General features: G+C 35.2%; 1 protein-coding gene across 5 annotated transcripts in view; it reads left to right on the top strand.

The window, feature by feature from the left end:
* The window catches only part of ANKRD10 (ankyrin repeat domain 10), a 38,299-nt gene extending 24,792 nt beyond the window's left edge, over positions 1–13,507 (top strand). For 3 of the 5 annotated variants that reach the window (XM_026068056.1, XM_026068058.1, XM_026068060.1), the window contains 3 exons: positions 4,739–4,974; positions 8,797–8,892; positions 11,813–13,507. In XM_026068056.1, coding sequence (XP_025923841.1) covers positions 4,739–4,974; positions 8,797–8,892; positions 11,813–12,297 — 817 coding nt within the window. In that variant the 3' untranslated portion in view covers positions 12,298–13,507. The remainder of the gene's footprint in view (positions 1–4,738; positions 4,975–8,796; positions 8,893–11,812) is intronic. The other 2 variants (XM_026068059.1, XM_026068057.1) reach the window with 1 other exon arrangement.
* The last annotated feature ends 633 nt before the right edge of the window (positions 13,508–14,140 follow it).

Below are 14,140 nucleotides of genomic sequence, written 5' to 3'. Positions count from 1 at the left end.
CCAGTTTCTGTAGGTGGACTGGTCTCCTTCAAAGGTGTCTTATGCTTTTTGACTTTTTTTAACTGCAAAGAGAGGGGGAATTATATTTTTGGATCACATATGTTTGTTTTGACAATCACTAGGCTGACCTTTGCAAAATATTGCACCACATCAATGAATACTATTTAATAGAAGACTGATTAATCTTAAGATGTACGTAACTTTTCAAGGCTTAGGCTAATTTTCTTTTCTCTAATATGATGTACCTCCGTCCTTTCTCGCCTTCCTTACTGGCAGCTACTTAATAAGATCTCTTTCTTTGAAAAATATTAGTCTGTGTTGCTTGTTACTTGCCTAGTCTTGTTTCAGGTAGGTAACCTAGCTTAGAGAAGAATGCTGAAGAAACATAACTTTGTCCTCAACTGCAGTATCTTTTTTTAAACGTCTTTTCAGGACATTTCTCCTTGTATTCATTTCTATATTCTGGGTAATACAGTTGCAGAAATAGAGCTATCATATTTGCTATATGATTAGTAGCAACAAAATTGCAGCTTGCCTTAAGATTTAATATCCAGTAGTGTATTCTGAGCTTCCTTGGGCCTTCAGATACTTCAAGATTAGAGTTAGTAACAAGAAAATTGGCACTGAAGGGATTTTTAACATACAAAAAACTGGAGTGGGTAGAAAAGAGGGTTTTTTTGATGAACATATGAAACTTTGAGATGTTTCTGTCCATGTTATCCAAAGGCTTACATTTTTTTCCCTACTGCTTCCTTTCACAGCAAGTCGAGGTTATTTTATGTTATAGTATCCTTTAGCTAGTCAAAACTTTTTTATAAGGAGCTGTGAGAAATTAAGAGAAGTATCTTTCAAGGGACATCTCTAATGGCTTTAGTAGTTGAAAATTTATTTATACTGATTAACTCTTTGAATTTCCTGCTTGTTGATTTCTTTTAACTTTGTAGTCCATGTCATATTGTATAATCTACCTAATAGCCACATGAATCTTCGATTACTGCTCCTTCTTCTTGCTTGATAGTCAGTTTACATAGTTGTGATTCGTAATCAAGGACTGGCATACGGCGAGATTGCTTATAGGAGATTTGACTACACATGAGACTGAGAGGAATCCAGTGCAGTGAACTGTTTCTAATCTCGGTCCTATAAGTCTGTTACAGCAATGGCTTTTGTATTCTTAGCTCAGGGACTAAGCTGAGCTGGCTACTTTACTCTCAAATACTGGCAGCATTTGAGGTAGACCACACATTGCAGATTCTGAAAGGATTTAATAATAGATGTGTTCCCAGTCCCTTGTAACTGCTGCTGTAAAAGGGTAGTCTCAAACTTACCACTCGAAGTCCAGATCAGTGCTTTTAAAGAAAGGTGTAATAAATATCCTAGCTTTTTAGCTCATTCAGGTACTCCAATTCAGGACTGTATAAGAGTATCTTTCTATTTATTCACTCAGAATCCTCAGAGTGATGGTAATATTTCTCCTTTATCTAATAACATATTTTGGAAATTTTTTTGATGAGTTTATATCAAAAAATCTATGCCAATCTGGTAAGATTGTGTAGTATGTGCTAGAGGGTTTTTTTGTTTCTGTGGGGGTTTTTTGTTTTTGTTTTTCCTTTCATGAATGTGGCTAATTGAGTTTGCAGGGGGGGGTTTTCTTGGATTACTTGCCTTTTGTTATGATGAGGTAGTGTAGTATTGCTGGTTCTTGCTGCCATTTTCTGTTTCCGTGGCAGATTTTCCTCCTAGAGAAGGCTAGAAAAAAGCAGCTAAATTAAATAGGTCTCTTCAAATTTTTCTAGCCTATTTTTTCTAGGGAAGTGAGACTCACGAGATTGTGTTATCTTTACCCACCTCTCCTTTTCTCCTTCCCAGTAATGCTGGAATGCAAGCCAGTTTCATTGAAATTTGAAAGGACTGAAGTCCCAGAACAACCAAAGCTTCAATTAAATTCATAGAAGACAGCTGGATAGTGAAAAGATACTCTGATTAGTATTCATATTGAGAGAAAGCAGACAGAACTTAACAGTTGTATTCCATTTAGTAGTAGTTGACCATCTCTATTCATCTAGATCTTTTAATCCCTTTTTGTTCTGTTTAACTTTGTATTTTTCTCTTTTCTTCTCCATTATTAACTTCCTGACACAGGAAATTCCCTTGGAACTGATAAGTTAAATTCAGACTCAGATTTTTGAGAGATGTCTTTCTAATCTCTCAGAATCAAGAATGTTACATCCAATATGCTTGAGCCCCTTGAGAACCTCTGCAGTACTTCTCTTAAAATACTCCTCTGGAAGGGAGTGTTTGTCTGCTTGCTAAAGATAAGCTGTTCAGAAAGGGAGGTTCAGAAAGGGAGGGATGGGCAGAGATATAAAAATATCTTTTTTTTTTTTTTAAAGCTTCATTGCATTTTAATATCTGACAAACATTAACTTAAAGCTTATTTTTGTTATTGCTGGGAAAATAACTTTCCCTTCCCAGAATTTGTCTTTGTAGTATTGCACACTGGCATCTTAATTTGTACATCTCTAAATGCCTCCAGCAACTCATTTCAGCATTCCTTTGGGGAAATGGTAACATAACTGTAGTCTGTCTTGCAGTCTACTCTTCAAAGCAGAGATAATGTTCATGTTCAATAACATTTGCTGAGTAATAGTATTATTTATTGCTTGATGATTGCTTAAATTAGGGAGTCACTCAACACCGTATTGTGCTTTTTTTTTAACTTTTGCATAACTTTCATTTGCTCTTGTTCAGATTTCTGTTGCCATTCTTTTGAGACTAGCAAAGTGAAAACAGATTTGAGAAAACTGAGCTATTCTTTGTTCAAGAAGAATATGTTGAAATTTCTATTTAAGTTTCCTGTTGCATTGTTTAATGTCTGTATTCTAAAAAAAGTAAACTAGAACTACTGAAAGAGCATTGAATAGTGGTTAGAAGGGACTTCAGCATGGTATCTAGTTCAGCACCAGAAAGGATTGACTATGTTTGCAAAATTTGTGGAATTACAATCTGTTCTTAAAAAAGAGAAAAGAAAAACCTCTGGAGATTCAGCAATCTTAACTAACCTTATACTCTGAAACTTTCTCCTAATGTCTAACTTAAAATATCCTTTGCTTTAGTTAATTCCATTACTTCATATACTGTCTGCTCCAGACACACAGAAGAGTTTAGTCTCTTTGCAGATACTTTTTAAGTATTTGAAAAGAAGTGAAACCTCAAGGTAGAGGTATTCTTTTGACTGAATAAATCTAGTTTCTTCAGTGGGTTTTTTTTGTTTCTTTGTTTGTGGGTTTTTTGTTTTTTTGTTTTTTTAGCTCTTACTTTTTGGACCAGTTTCTGCTGTTCTCTGGATTTTCACTAATAGTCCAAGTAGGTGATGACTTAGAATATCCTAGTATGGAATTAAATTATACTGATCTTCCCTAGTTAATGAATTTTCTGTAGCATCTCCACTTATCCTTCCAAATTTTTTGTAATCCAGCTGTACCCATTTATAGAATTAGTTTTGCTGTAACAGTAAATTTATTATAAAGATCTTTTTAGGCTCTTTTATTTTTATAGCAATGAAATTGCAGTATTCTAGGAAGCGAGGATAGTCTTTGTTCTTTGTTTTCTCCATGTGAGCTGGAGTGAGCAGTTTGTTCTGCGCTTCATGTGAGTTTCAGCAGTAGAGTCCGGTCTATTAATCTTCCAAACTCTTACTCTGTTAGCAGGTCTGTTTCTGGATTTTTAAGTAATGTGCTTGTCTAAACTACTGAAGCCAAGAAACAAAAATCCAATTTTCTGACTAGTTAGATCTGTCTGGAAAGGGAAAAAAAAAACTTAGAAAACCTGATTTACTGGCATCTTTGGCTTCACAATCTAGTTTTGTCATTTCTAGCCCTCTTGTCTCTGTTCTTTTATGCACTTTCTTACGAAGTTATAGTGTTTGTATTTCTAAGCACAGACATACTGTATGGTTGTGTAAATGTTTTTGATATAGCACTCTTTAAAAATAAATCTCTACAACTCTAAATGTCCTACCTGATTTAATTCTTAATCTCTTTGATACATTAAAGTATTCAAAATCCAGTGCCATTTCTCTCTTAGATGGAAAAGTCTTGGGTCAAATAACAAAGCAAGTCTCAACATTTATGATGTCACACACTTTGAAATGAGAAACAAACCAGAAAAAAGTATAAGCAAAGCATAATTAAAAATAGCATCTTTATCTATCTATCTTTTTCTATATATGTATATATTTTATTGTTAGGAAGAACAGTGATGTTGTTGTTACCTTAGAAACCAGAATGCCATGGACAATTGCCAAGTCATGTTAAGTTTGTTTTGAGTATTTAATCTTTTACTCAGGATAAAGAAATAGATTGCAAAATAAACTGCAGAAGATGGTAAAATTCAAGGCTTAAATTAGTCTGAAGTTTGTGTAAAGATCAGATACTTCAGACTATTTTAGAATAAAGCATTTTGAGAAGTTTAAATAGGAAGATGCTTTTTTTAAAGGCACATAGTATATTGATTTTATTTGAAAGTGTATTGTCTCCCAAATTTTGCTTAGAAGCCAGATATATGTGCAAAAAGTTAAGTTAGTTATAAAACTAAGATTGATAACTAATTTCTTAATGGAAATTTGCTAAGTGTATGTTTTCTCTCATCACCAACAGATAGTTAGTCAGTAAGAGCAGCAGCAGCAGCCAAGCTAGGTTGATGAATGAGTGTAATTCAGTTTCTTTGTATTGTACAGCTTGAGAAATGCCAGTGGCCTGACAGCAGCAGACCTTGCACATACCCAGGGCTTCCAAGAATGTGCCCAGTTTCTCTTGAACCTCCAGAACTGTCACCTGAATCGTTTCTATAGCAATGGCACCTTAAATGGGGTTCATCAGAATGCAGGTCCCAATCCGTTCAGTGGTGGGACAAGTCGAAAGAGATCCTTTGAAGATATGGAGTCTGCTGGAGTAAAGAAGGCTAGAACTGAAGGTGAGACGCCAGAGGTAAAAGGGGAAGGGTGATACTGTTGCTGAGAAAGGAAAATAAAAATTTTAAAGCAGTTCAGAGTGGATGTTGAGTATTATTGACAAACTTGCTTACATATCTAAATTGCATATTAATAAAACAAGTAGATTACTGTTATTTCATCCTTTGAAGTGTATACGTGTGCACAAGATCCTGATTCTCCCTGTCATCATCTTGGTGTGTTCCCAAATTTCTAGGTCCAGAGAGTGTTGAAATTACATGATGCCAAGGATAATGTTCTGAAGGGTAGGAGCTGGAATTGGCTTCTACTCCTTCCTCAGTTTTGTCTTTGGGGTACCCAAATAATGTTACATGAATTCACAAAGATGCCCGGATGTTCTCTTGGAAATTTGCCATGTCATGATTAACTCCCACTTCAAAAACTGTTTGCTAGTTGAGATGCGTGAAGGAAACTTGACTCAAAGTTTTCTCAGTCAAGAAGGATCATGTCTGTGACGTTAACGTACCTTAAGTTTCCAGGATCATTAGCACTCCTAAAAGGATTATAGGACAATATCAGACTAAAATGAACCTTAAGGATTCCTGTTCAGCCTTAACGTATTGAGGATATTATTTCTTCCTTTCCTGGCAATAATGAGATAGTGCAACCTCACAGATACTTTTTGGTGACTATGTAAAGAAATCCTTTTTAAATCTTGTGAACACCTTGAATAGTATGAGAGAGAATAATATTCTGTGCTCCCTTTCTGGGGCCCATCCCAGTAAATTCTTACTGAAAGGAATCCAGCATTCTGTGCTCAGGCCTCTCATTTCTTGATCCTGACTCCAGCATCAGGAAGGGGACTTCACAGATCTTCATTGAAGACTCTTTCTTCAGTCAGAGTATTTGCTGTTCTAACAGGTCACTTCTTGTTCAGAAGTGACTTTCAATGAGCCAAATAAAATGAGTTCAACCAGTGCTTTGTTCCAGATACAAGAGTGGAAATAGAGTGAAATGATGTTGGCAAATATGACATGGACAACATAAATCACATCAGTGTTGACACTCAGTAGTATTTCCTTTAGTACTTATTATCCGGACTCCAGCTACCATTTCACCTATCCCAGCATCAGAGGTCATAATATTGAAATCCATAGCTGATCCTAAGCAGGATTTGCCACCTTATGTAATTGGTCTAGACCATAAATAATTTCATGATGGAGAAGAGTTCCTATACAATTAAGTGTAAGACTGCTTTTCAGGAATAAAGCACTTAAGTAGTTGGATAAAATAAGAAACCATATTCAGTCTATGGCTGCTCATAACAGAGCCAAGGAAGGATATCTTCAATACATGCAATTTATATTGTTACCAGGAGACACTGCTTGAAGTCAAAGATACATATCTGCTGTTCTGGGGAGCTGTTCCTTCTGAGTTCATGACCAGTAATCTCTTAATTTCCAAACTAGTTAATAGATAGCATTTCCCCAAAATCTGTAGGTGTGCTACTGGGCTAGCTATTTTTAGGATACATATTGCCATGAAATAGCCCTAGTTTCTGTATTACTTTTCAGCATAAAGTCACAGCCTTGAAAAGTTAGATGGAGCAAACAAATAATAGACAGTATGTTTAAGTGAATGAGGTCTCCTAAGCAATTATGGAGATGCCAAAGGACAGGATATCTAACCAGAGTAGGTAAATTCTGAGCTTTTTACTGGTAGCTAAGACCTTTGTAAACAAAGCTAAAAGCCTTGTTGTCTTTGCTTGAAGGTTTTTACAGTTATTAAGAGATTCTTCCAAACTGTTCAAGCTAGAGTTTCTGATCTGTGTCTGCCCTCAAAGGCATCAGCATCAGTAATATCTGTCATGTCCGTGCAAAAAGTCTGCTAGCGAGAGAATAAATCACTATTCTTGAGATGCTTTGTAAACAACAAAGGTGAGTTATGAGAAGTCATCAGTACATGTTTGTCCTTACCCAGCCTTTTTAAAAAATATGCCCTATTTTGTGATAATGTTCTTTTTAAAAACACACTGGTATATTGTCCTCTAAAGACTAGTTACACAGCAGATTCAGGAGATAAACATGGAGAGAGTGCTGGTAACCAGTATTTGCTGGGAAGGGTAGGATTTCAATGGCCTTACCCCAAATCAGAACAATTGCTGCTTTGAAAAAAACCCACATATTGTGACTAGGCACAGTATAAGCCCCTCACAATAAGACTGGAAGCAATAGAGTTAGAGTAAGAGAAATACTTAAGCTGTGCTTCACCTTTTGTCCTGGAATGGCTAAACAAGGGATTGCTTGCATGTAATTTTGTTTATGTGTATACACATGTATCTGCTCTTACATAGGTGCATAGTATTAAAAAAAACTGCCTCAAAATTACGTAACATCAATGCAGGATATACTGTGATACAAACTAGTTATTCTCTTCCGATATAACATAAAACTGAGCTCCAGAGGGTGAAGCTGAACTGAAGCACAATTAAAATCAGTAGCCACTACTGTTACAAGGCAACATTCAAAATGCGTACCAAATATTTTCTACTTTTGATGTGCAAGCATTGGCTAGATTTCTTGTCCATTTCTTGTGAAATCAAGTAGTCCAGAAATTTATCCTTGCTTCCTCGGCTGGTTGACAGAGGGTGGTGTACATGGTCACGTATAATGACAATGCACACCAGGCAGAATCACTGTTAGCCTGCTACAGAATGGACTGATCGCACACGTGTGTATGTGGCATCCTAGTCTTAATATCTAGTTCATGGCCCTTGGCACCAAACGTTTTGCAGTGTTCTGTACATGCTACACACAATGCTTACTTGCTATGTGCAACAGGTGACCATACCAGTAATCATGGGCCCAACAGGGCCACTTTTAGGTGTTCTTGGTGGGGTGGGGATGGGGGTGCATTGCCCAAGTGTACCCTTACACTTCCATATACCTGTTGGCAGCTAGAAAAACCGCCTTTCCTGTCCTAGCTGAAGGTAGTTTGAAGCCCCCTGATATGAGGGCCATGGTCTCCTTTAAGCCCTGTGTAATTTCTTTGGCCCTGAAACACTTTAGCAATTGCTTAAGGTTCTTTAAAAACAAGTAGTTTATTTCTGTTGTGCCCCAGCTAATGAGAGCACTGTCTTGCAGTCTAGCAAAATAGATCTTCATAGCATGATGCTAAGAGTATGTGAAGTGTGTAGAAAGGTGTGTCAAAATCAGTGTGAGACAGTGCAGGATCTGCTGGGATGGTACTGGAGGAGTGCCTTGGATGGAAGGTATGAGAGCTAGTGAAGCCAAGTCCATCTTGCTTATTAAAGCAGTTCCCACAGCAGCATAACCACTCATCAGTTTTTATCTGAGGAGAGATCTATCTTGAGGAGGTCCCTGGAGCAGTCTAGTATGAATGGAGTGCAGTACTGAGAACAGGAACCTGGAGTGAAAGAGGAAGCAGTCTGGACTGACAGAGTAGATGTTTTCTGAGATAGAAACTGCTTTTATTTATCAGGTGTACTAGCTGTAAAGCCTACATTGAATAATTTAAATTACTCTTTATTCATTCTCACAGTACATCAGACTAATAATTGCTCGATAGACAGGTGCAAAGTCTGACAGATAAATTGGTAATTTTTCTCCACCTTGGGGGATAAAAGATGAATATGCACCTATTTATCTTTACTTATTCCCCCATTCAGAATCTCAAATATAGGCATATTTGAAGCTTTCAGAACTGAAAAATCTATATTTCCTTGTAAAAAGCTTTTGTTATAGTAACAGAAGTACCTAACTTTGTTTGGCAGAGTTTCCAAATGTGCATCAATGACTAAATGTAAACTTTTTTTTTTTTACCAGCTTATAGCTTTGATGGCTTAATACCAATGATGAATGGAGGAGTTGAGGATGATGCTGACAATATGCACGTTGATAGAGAGTTTGCTGTTGTATCAGGTGGGAGTGGACAGTTTCCTGTTAACTACAACAACATTCAAATGGTTGAAGACAACAAACAACAGGAGAGTAGTTCTGTTGGACCAAAAGAAATTGAAATATATACTGTTTCTGCAATGCAAACTCCTTGTTGTTGCAAGAATCAATATGCATTTTATTTTTAATTTAAGCATAAAACTTAATCCTTTATTTTTGCACATTGTTGTCTAGAGTCTTGAAAACTATTGTATTGCTGTAACACCCATTATTTGGGGTTTAGTAGTTATCTAAAATTAGCTGTTTCATTCAACATATTGTAACAGTAAAGGAGAAGGCTTATTAGTAGTTCTCAGATGAACAGAAATCCACTATGGCTGTTTCCCTTTTAACCTGAGGCTTGTATTACGTTGTGCCTTGTTTTTAGTTGCTATCATTTCAGGTTAAAGGAAATTCAGGAATAATTTCAGTGATTGATTTCATTTCCATTAAATAGATTTAATTGCTAGTAAGAAGATTTAATAGGGAAACATATCCTAGTGCTTATATAGCTTTGCAAATAATGTATGTTACAACTAAACTATATTCAGATTAGTTCAACAAATGCTGTAATGAGTAGTCTAGACATACACGTGTTCAAACTTTGTTCAGACACAACAATATAAGTGCAGGATCCTGCTATGAACAACTTCTGGTTTTGTTTTATGCAAATAAAAGACTGGATATTGCAGGTCTTAAAATTGGTATTTGGAACTAAAGTACCTTGAAAAGTAGTGTTTGAATTTTGTACTGATCTTCATGAAACAGTCATACTGTTAGTAGTATTAGTGAATATTAATGCTTTAAGTTTTTTAAGGGTTGCTCAATCAAGATGCTTTTGGTAACCCAAGGGTGTGTATAGAGTTTTGCTGAAAACTGTTTTGGGTCAGCTTCTCCATGCCCTTGGTAGGTAAAGGCATGGAGTTACTATGATAGTGCATTATTACATTTTGAAGTGAATTTCTTACTTTAATTTGTTCTGTGATAAAAATGTTTATGCTTTGTACCACAGATCAGATTCACCAAAGGGAATGATAATGAATAGATATTTTAATATATTAAGAATAAATATATATACACACATATATATATATATTCAGTGCTTTAAAAGTAGATTATGATATTTTCCAGTGATAATTATTAAGTGTTTATGGAAAAATGATTGTCTTTCATAAATGTATTCTATTACTGTAGGTGCTAATTTTTAACAAATAATAACATTCTGTAATTATCACTAGAGCTATTCATTACCTACTTTTGCATATTAACTAACAGTAGTGCCATTTTTATTAAAATTGGTTTGGCAAAGCCAGCCTAATAAGAACTTATTTTTAAACAGTTAAAATTTTGCACTTTTCAGTTAATAAACACTTTATGAAATTCTTTCTATACATTTTCATCACTGAAATAATAGGGTTGATGTCTTGATGGGTTTGGGTTTTTTTCCACCTTCAATAAGAATCTGTGGTTAGTGAGTTGAATTGATGTGGTTACTTTAATGTAGGGATGAAACAGAAAACTCCAGTAAGTACATCCATAGAATTTCAAAACTGATACATTTTTGGCATAGCATATTACTGTATGTGAAGTATCAGTATCATAATCTGTATCTCAGATTAAATCCGTGCAAAGGACTAATAGAAAACCAGAACTTTTGATTCCTCCTTGTCAAACAGCGGTACTCATTATGTGTCACTTAAACAGGAACCCAGAGTTTTATAAATGTGGCACGTTACCAGCAGACTTATTCACTGGCTTGAATTGGAAATAAAACAGTAAATACAATCCTATTTTGCACATAGGTTTATGCTTTTATGTATACATAAACATATGTGCATATATCCAGGAATAATAACACAATGTAAAACCTAAACATCACCATATAGGTCTGTAGTTTCTAGGTTTGCCTTACTAATCTTTACCAATATAGACGTAAATTTTAGATGTCCTCTACTAGTAGATATTTTTAAGGCAGAATCTATCATCCATTTTTTGTGCTAGTACTTTGAATACCACTGCAAAAACATACCTTTCAGACATACTGATGAAATCTGTTTATGAAAATAAAAATATTGTAATAATTACTAAATTCAAAAGAGAAATTGCTTTAAAACAGTTGTCACTGTTTTTCGCATGCACATTTCTAGCATCTTATTTCCTGCTACTAATCTTTTTAAGTCTTCTGTGCACTCTGCTGTTGCTATTGTATATGGCATTTGGCATGTGGATTGTACAGATGTTATTATAAACTTATCATTAAATATAAACCTGTTTTTTTCTGCTTAATATCTTATCTAGCAGACTGTTAGATAAATTTAAATACTTTCTGAATAAAGGAAATTTGGAACATATTTTATATAGCACCCCAATATAAACATTTGTTTATTCGGCCTGTTTCAGTGTGTACTGTACTCTGAGAGTTACCACGAGAGAGGAGAAAAGAGCCACAATTTAGTTATGACTGAAATAAAAAAACAGCCCTTCATCTTCTCACAGATACTAAGTTCCTCTATATGTATAATCTTTCATCCCAAGTGGGCATTACAGTTAAGATGGAAAGATGTCTTTTATTCCACTTTTCAAAATGTCCAGAATGTTGTCTACTACCCTACACTTACTTCATGCAGTTAAATAAAATACATTCTGAAAAGTTACATTGTCTTTGGAAAGATTAATATAGGTATATTTACACACTGAATGCAGATAGGTAGTTACATTTTCAACATTAGAATCTATGCTTCAAGCTTACTGGTCAGATTTCATTACCTTGAACTACCTGTATTGTTATGAAGAAAGAAAGGGTAGATTTATTTTCAAAGATGTGTATGGAAGCGTTTTTAAAATAAGTGGAGTATAGTGGAGACATTTTGATGTATTTCGATTGATTCTTAATTTTTGGTGACAGGTGTATTTCTTAATGCAGATATGAATAGCAGTAGCTCCATATTGAATGCACTGACAAACGGATGTGCCATCAATGGACATTTGGACTTCACCACCGCACAACAGCTCAGTGGAATGGATACCAGGCATGAAGAATGTCTAACATTAACACCTAATGGAATAATTCCTGGAATAACCTCTCCCAGTAGGCATCGAATTCATACCAGTAATGGCACTGAGGAACCAGAAAAAGCCATGAATAGTTCCACTGATATGTGTGGATCTCTGCATCTGAATGGAAGCCCAAGTAGCTGTGTATCTAACCGACCCTCATGGGTGGAAGACCTTGGAGATACTTTGCACTATGGACACTATCATGGTTTTGGGGATACTGCTGAGAGCATCCCTGAACTTAGTAGTGTTGTTGAGCATTCCAATTCTGTTAAAGTTGAACAGAAATATGATAATACTGTCTTAGGCACAATGTATTTGTATCATGGTTCCTAGATCAATGGCCTTTATGTCAAATGCATATTGAAATTGCTACCAAATGAATCTGGGGGGACAAAATCCCCACATAGCATTAAATTTAAGATTGCAACTTATTGCTATTTTTACACTTTGTTTATATAAAAAGTAAACCTTTAATTTGACAGCCTTATACGATAGTTGTAGTTTGTTGCATGTACGGGGCTTATTTAGTGATAAAATAGGTGCTGTTATGATGGAATGTTTTATTATTTTCATTTTTTTATTATGGAATGTTCTGGTTTTGTATTTTTTTATTTCTAAGCTTGTGAACACTATCTTTCCCTTTTTAGAACTGTTTTCCCTTTTATTAAAACAATTAACTGAGTTTTGTGAAGAAAATGAGTTGTATGTTACACATGTGCATCCCTTTGAAGTTAAGATTTTCCTTTTTCATATCTTCTGCTGAAGCTATGGTAGCAATATCAATGCCAGCTATCACTATGCAAGGTTTGAAAAGTGGCAATCTTATGGAGCTTCTCTGACTTTCTAATTTGTACATTTGTTCAGTATAATTAGATGTTCACCTTTTAAGTTTTTTTGAACAAGTTGTTTAAAAATGCAAGGACAAAATTTGAAAAAGTTAATGTTTCACTTTCTGTAGCGTAGAAGTGCTTATTGTTGTTGCTGGGCTCTTTGCGTTATAGAGTGGGAAGGTGGGTTGCCTTGTTCAATTGCAATTGGGTGTGCCTCAGGTTAGTTCTGAATTTGTGGCATTTTTATTTTGCTTCTCTTCTTTATATGTATGCTTGATATTTTACCATAGCTCACAGACTGGAGGCATGTTCGCATTGTTCTGCTTTGTACGCAGTTTTAAATTACTGTTACTTGTTATAGAATTTGCCAAGTCAAAATATTTGAGTTTGACTGTCTTAGATATACATTTATTGTCCTTTTTTTTAAACATATGCTTTGAAAATGTAATGCTGTGTAGTCTTTGGGCTATGCTCACGGAAAATACATTGTATTTAAAGCTTAATACACAAACTTCATGTAAGTGCACTATATGAGCACTAATAATATAAGCTACTGCTTTGTGGTATGATAAGTGAAGAGTGGGGAAGAAAATGGTAAATGAGATAAGCCCTCTGAATTGTGTTGATTTTTTTTTTGTTCTTGCTTTGTTTACAAAGGGTCCTTTACAAATTGGATTTAAAAAAATAAAGAACCATATTACATTGTATCTGAATATTTTGTTTAGACATGATACTTTCACTGGCAATTTGAACAAGTCTTTAATAGTTTTGAAATCACATTTCTCCTTAATCTTTCTCAGTAATCTTTTATCAGAATGTGGAAGAAATTGTGAACAGCCCAACAAGTTGTCCTTGATTGAATCATAGAAATGCATACTGGATGTTCTGTGTGTATCAGCCTTGAACGCCAAAACTAGTTTAAAAATTTTGGCTGCCCAATTTCCTTTGAAGTTAAACTGTCCTTTGAACATTTTAAGGCAAAATGCTACAGGCTACAGAAAAGTCATTATTTTAAATAGACTTTACAATATATGAGGTACACCATCTGTATGTAAGATTACTGGAGTTTATGCAAATTGAGAGTAACATTCCAGCTGAGCTGCCTGGATTGACCAGTGATTTTGCAAATTGTTGGCCAGACCAGCAAAACTCCTAAGTACCTTCTGGAGACAAAGAAGGTGATTGATGAGCGCTGAATTTCAACTGAAGCATGCTGTTTCTAGCACACATGTAACCATTTGCTTGCACTCAAACAACTGCATCCATGCCCTGTTCTTAGAAGTTTTAATTTCTTGATGTAGTGCCCAGAAGTGCATGTGCCATTGCTATCATACTAACACAAGAAA

The sequence above is a fragment of the Apteryx rowi genome, unplaced genomic scaffold, assembly GCF_003343035.1.
Source record: "Apteryx rowi isolate R43461 unplaced genomic scaffold, aptRow1 scaffold_267, whole genome shotgun sequence".
Lineage (NCBI taxonomy): Eukaryota > Metazoa > Chordata > Aves > Apterygiformes > Apterygidae > Apteryx > Apteryx rowi.
This window is presented reverse-complemented; position numbering and strand designations above follow the sequence as displayed.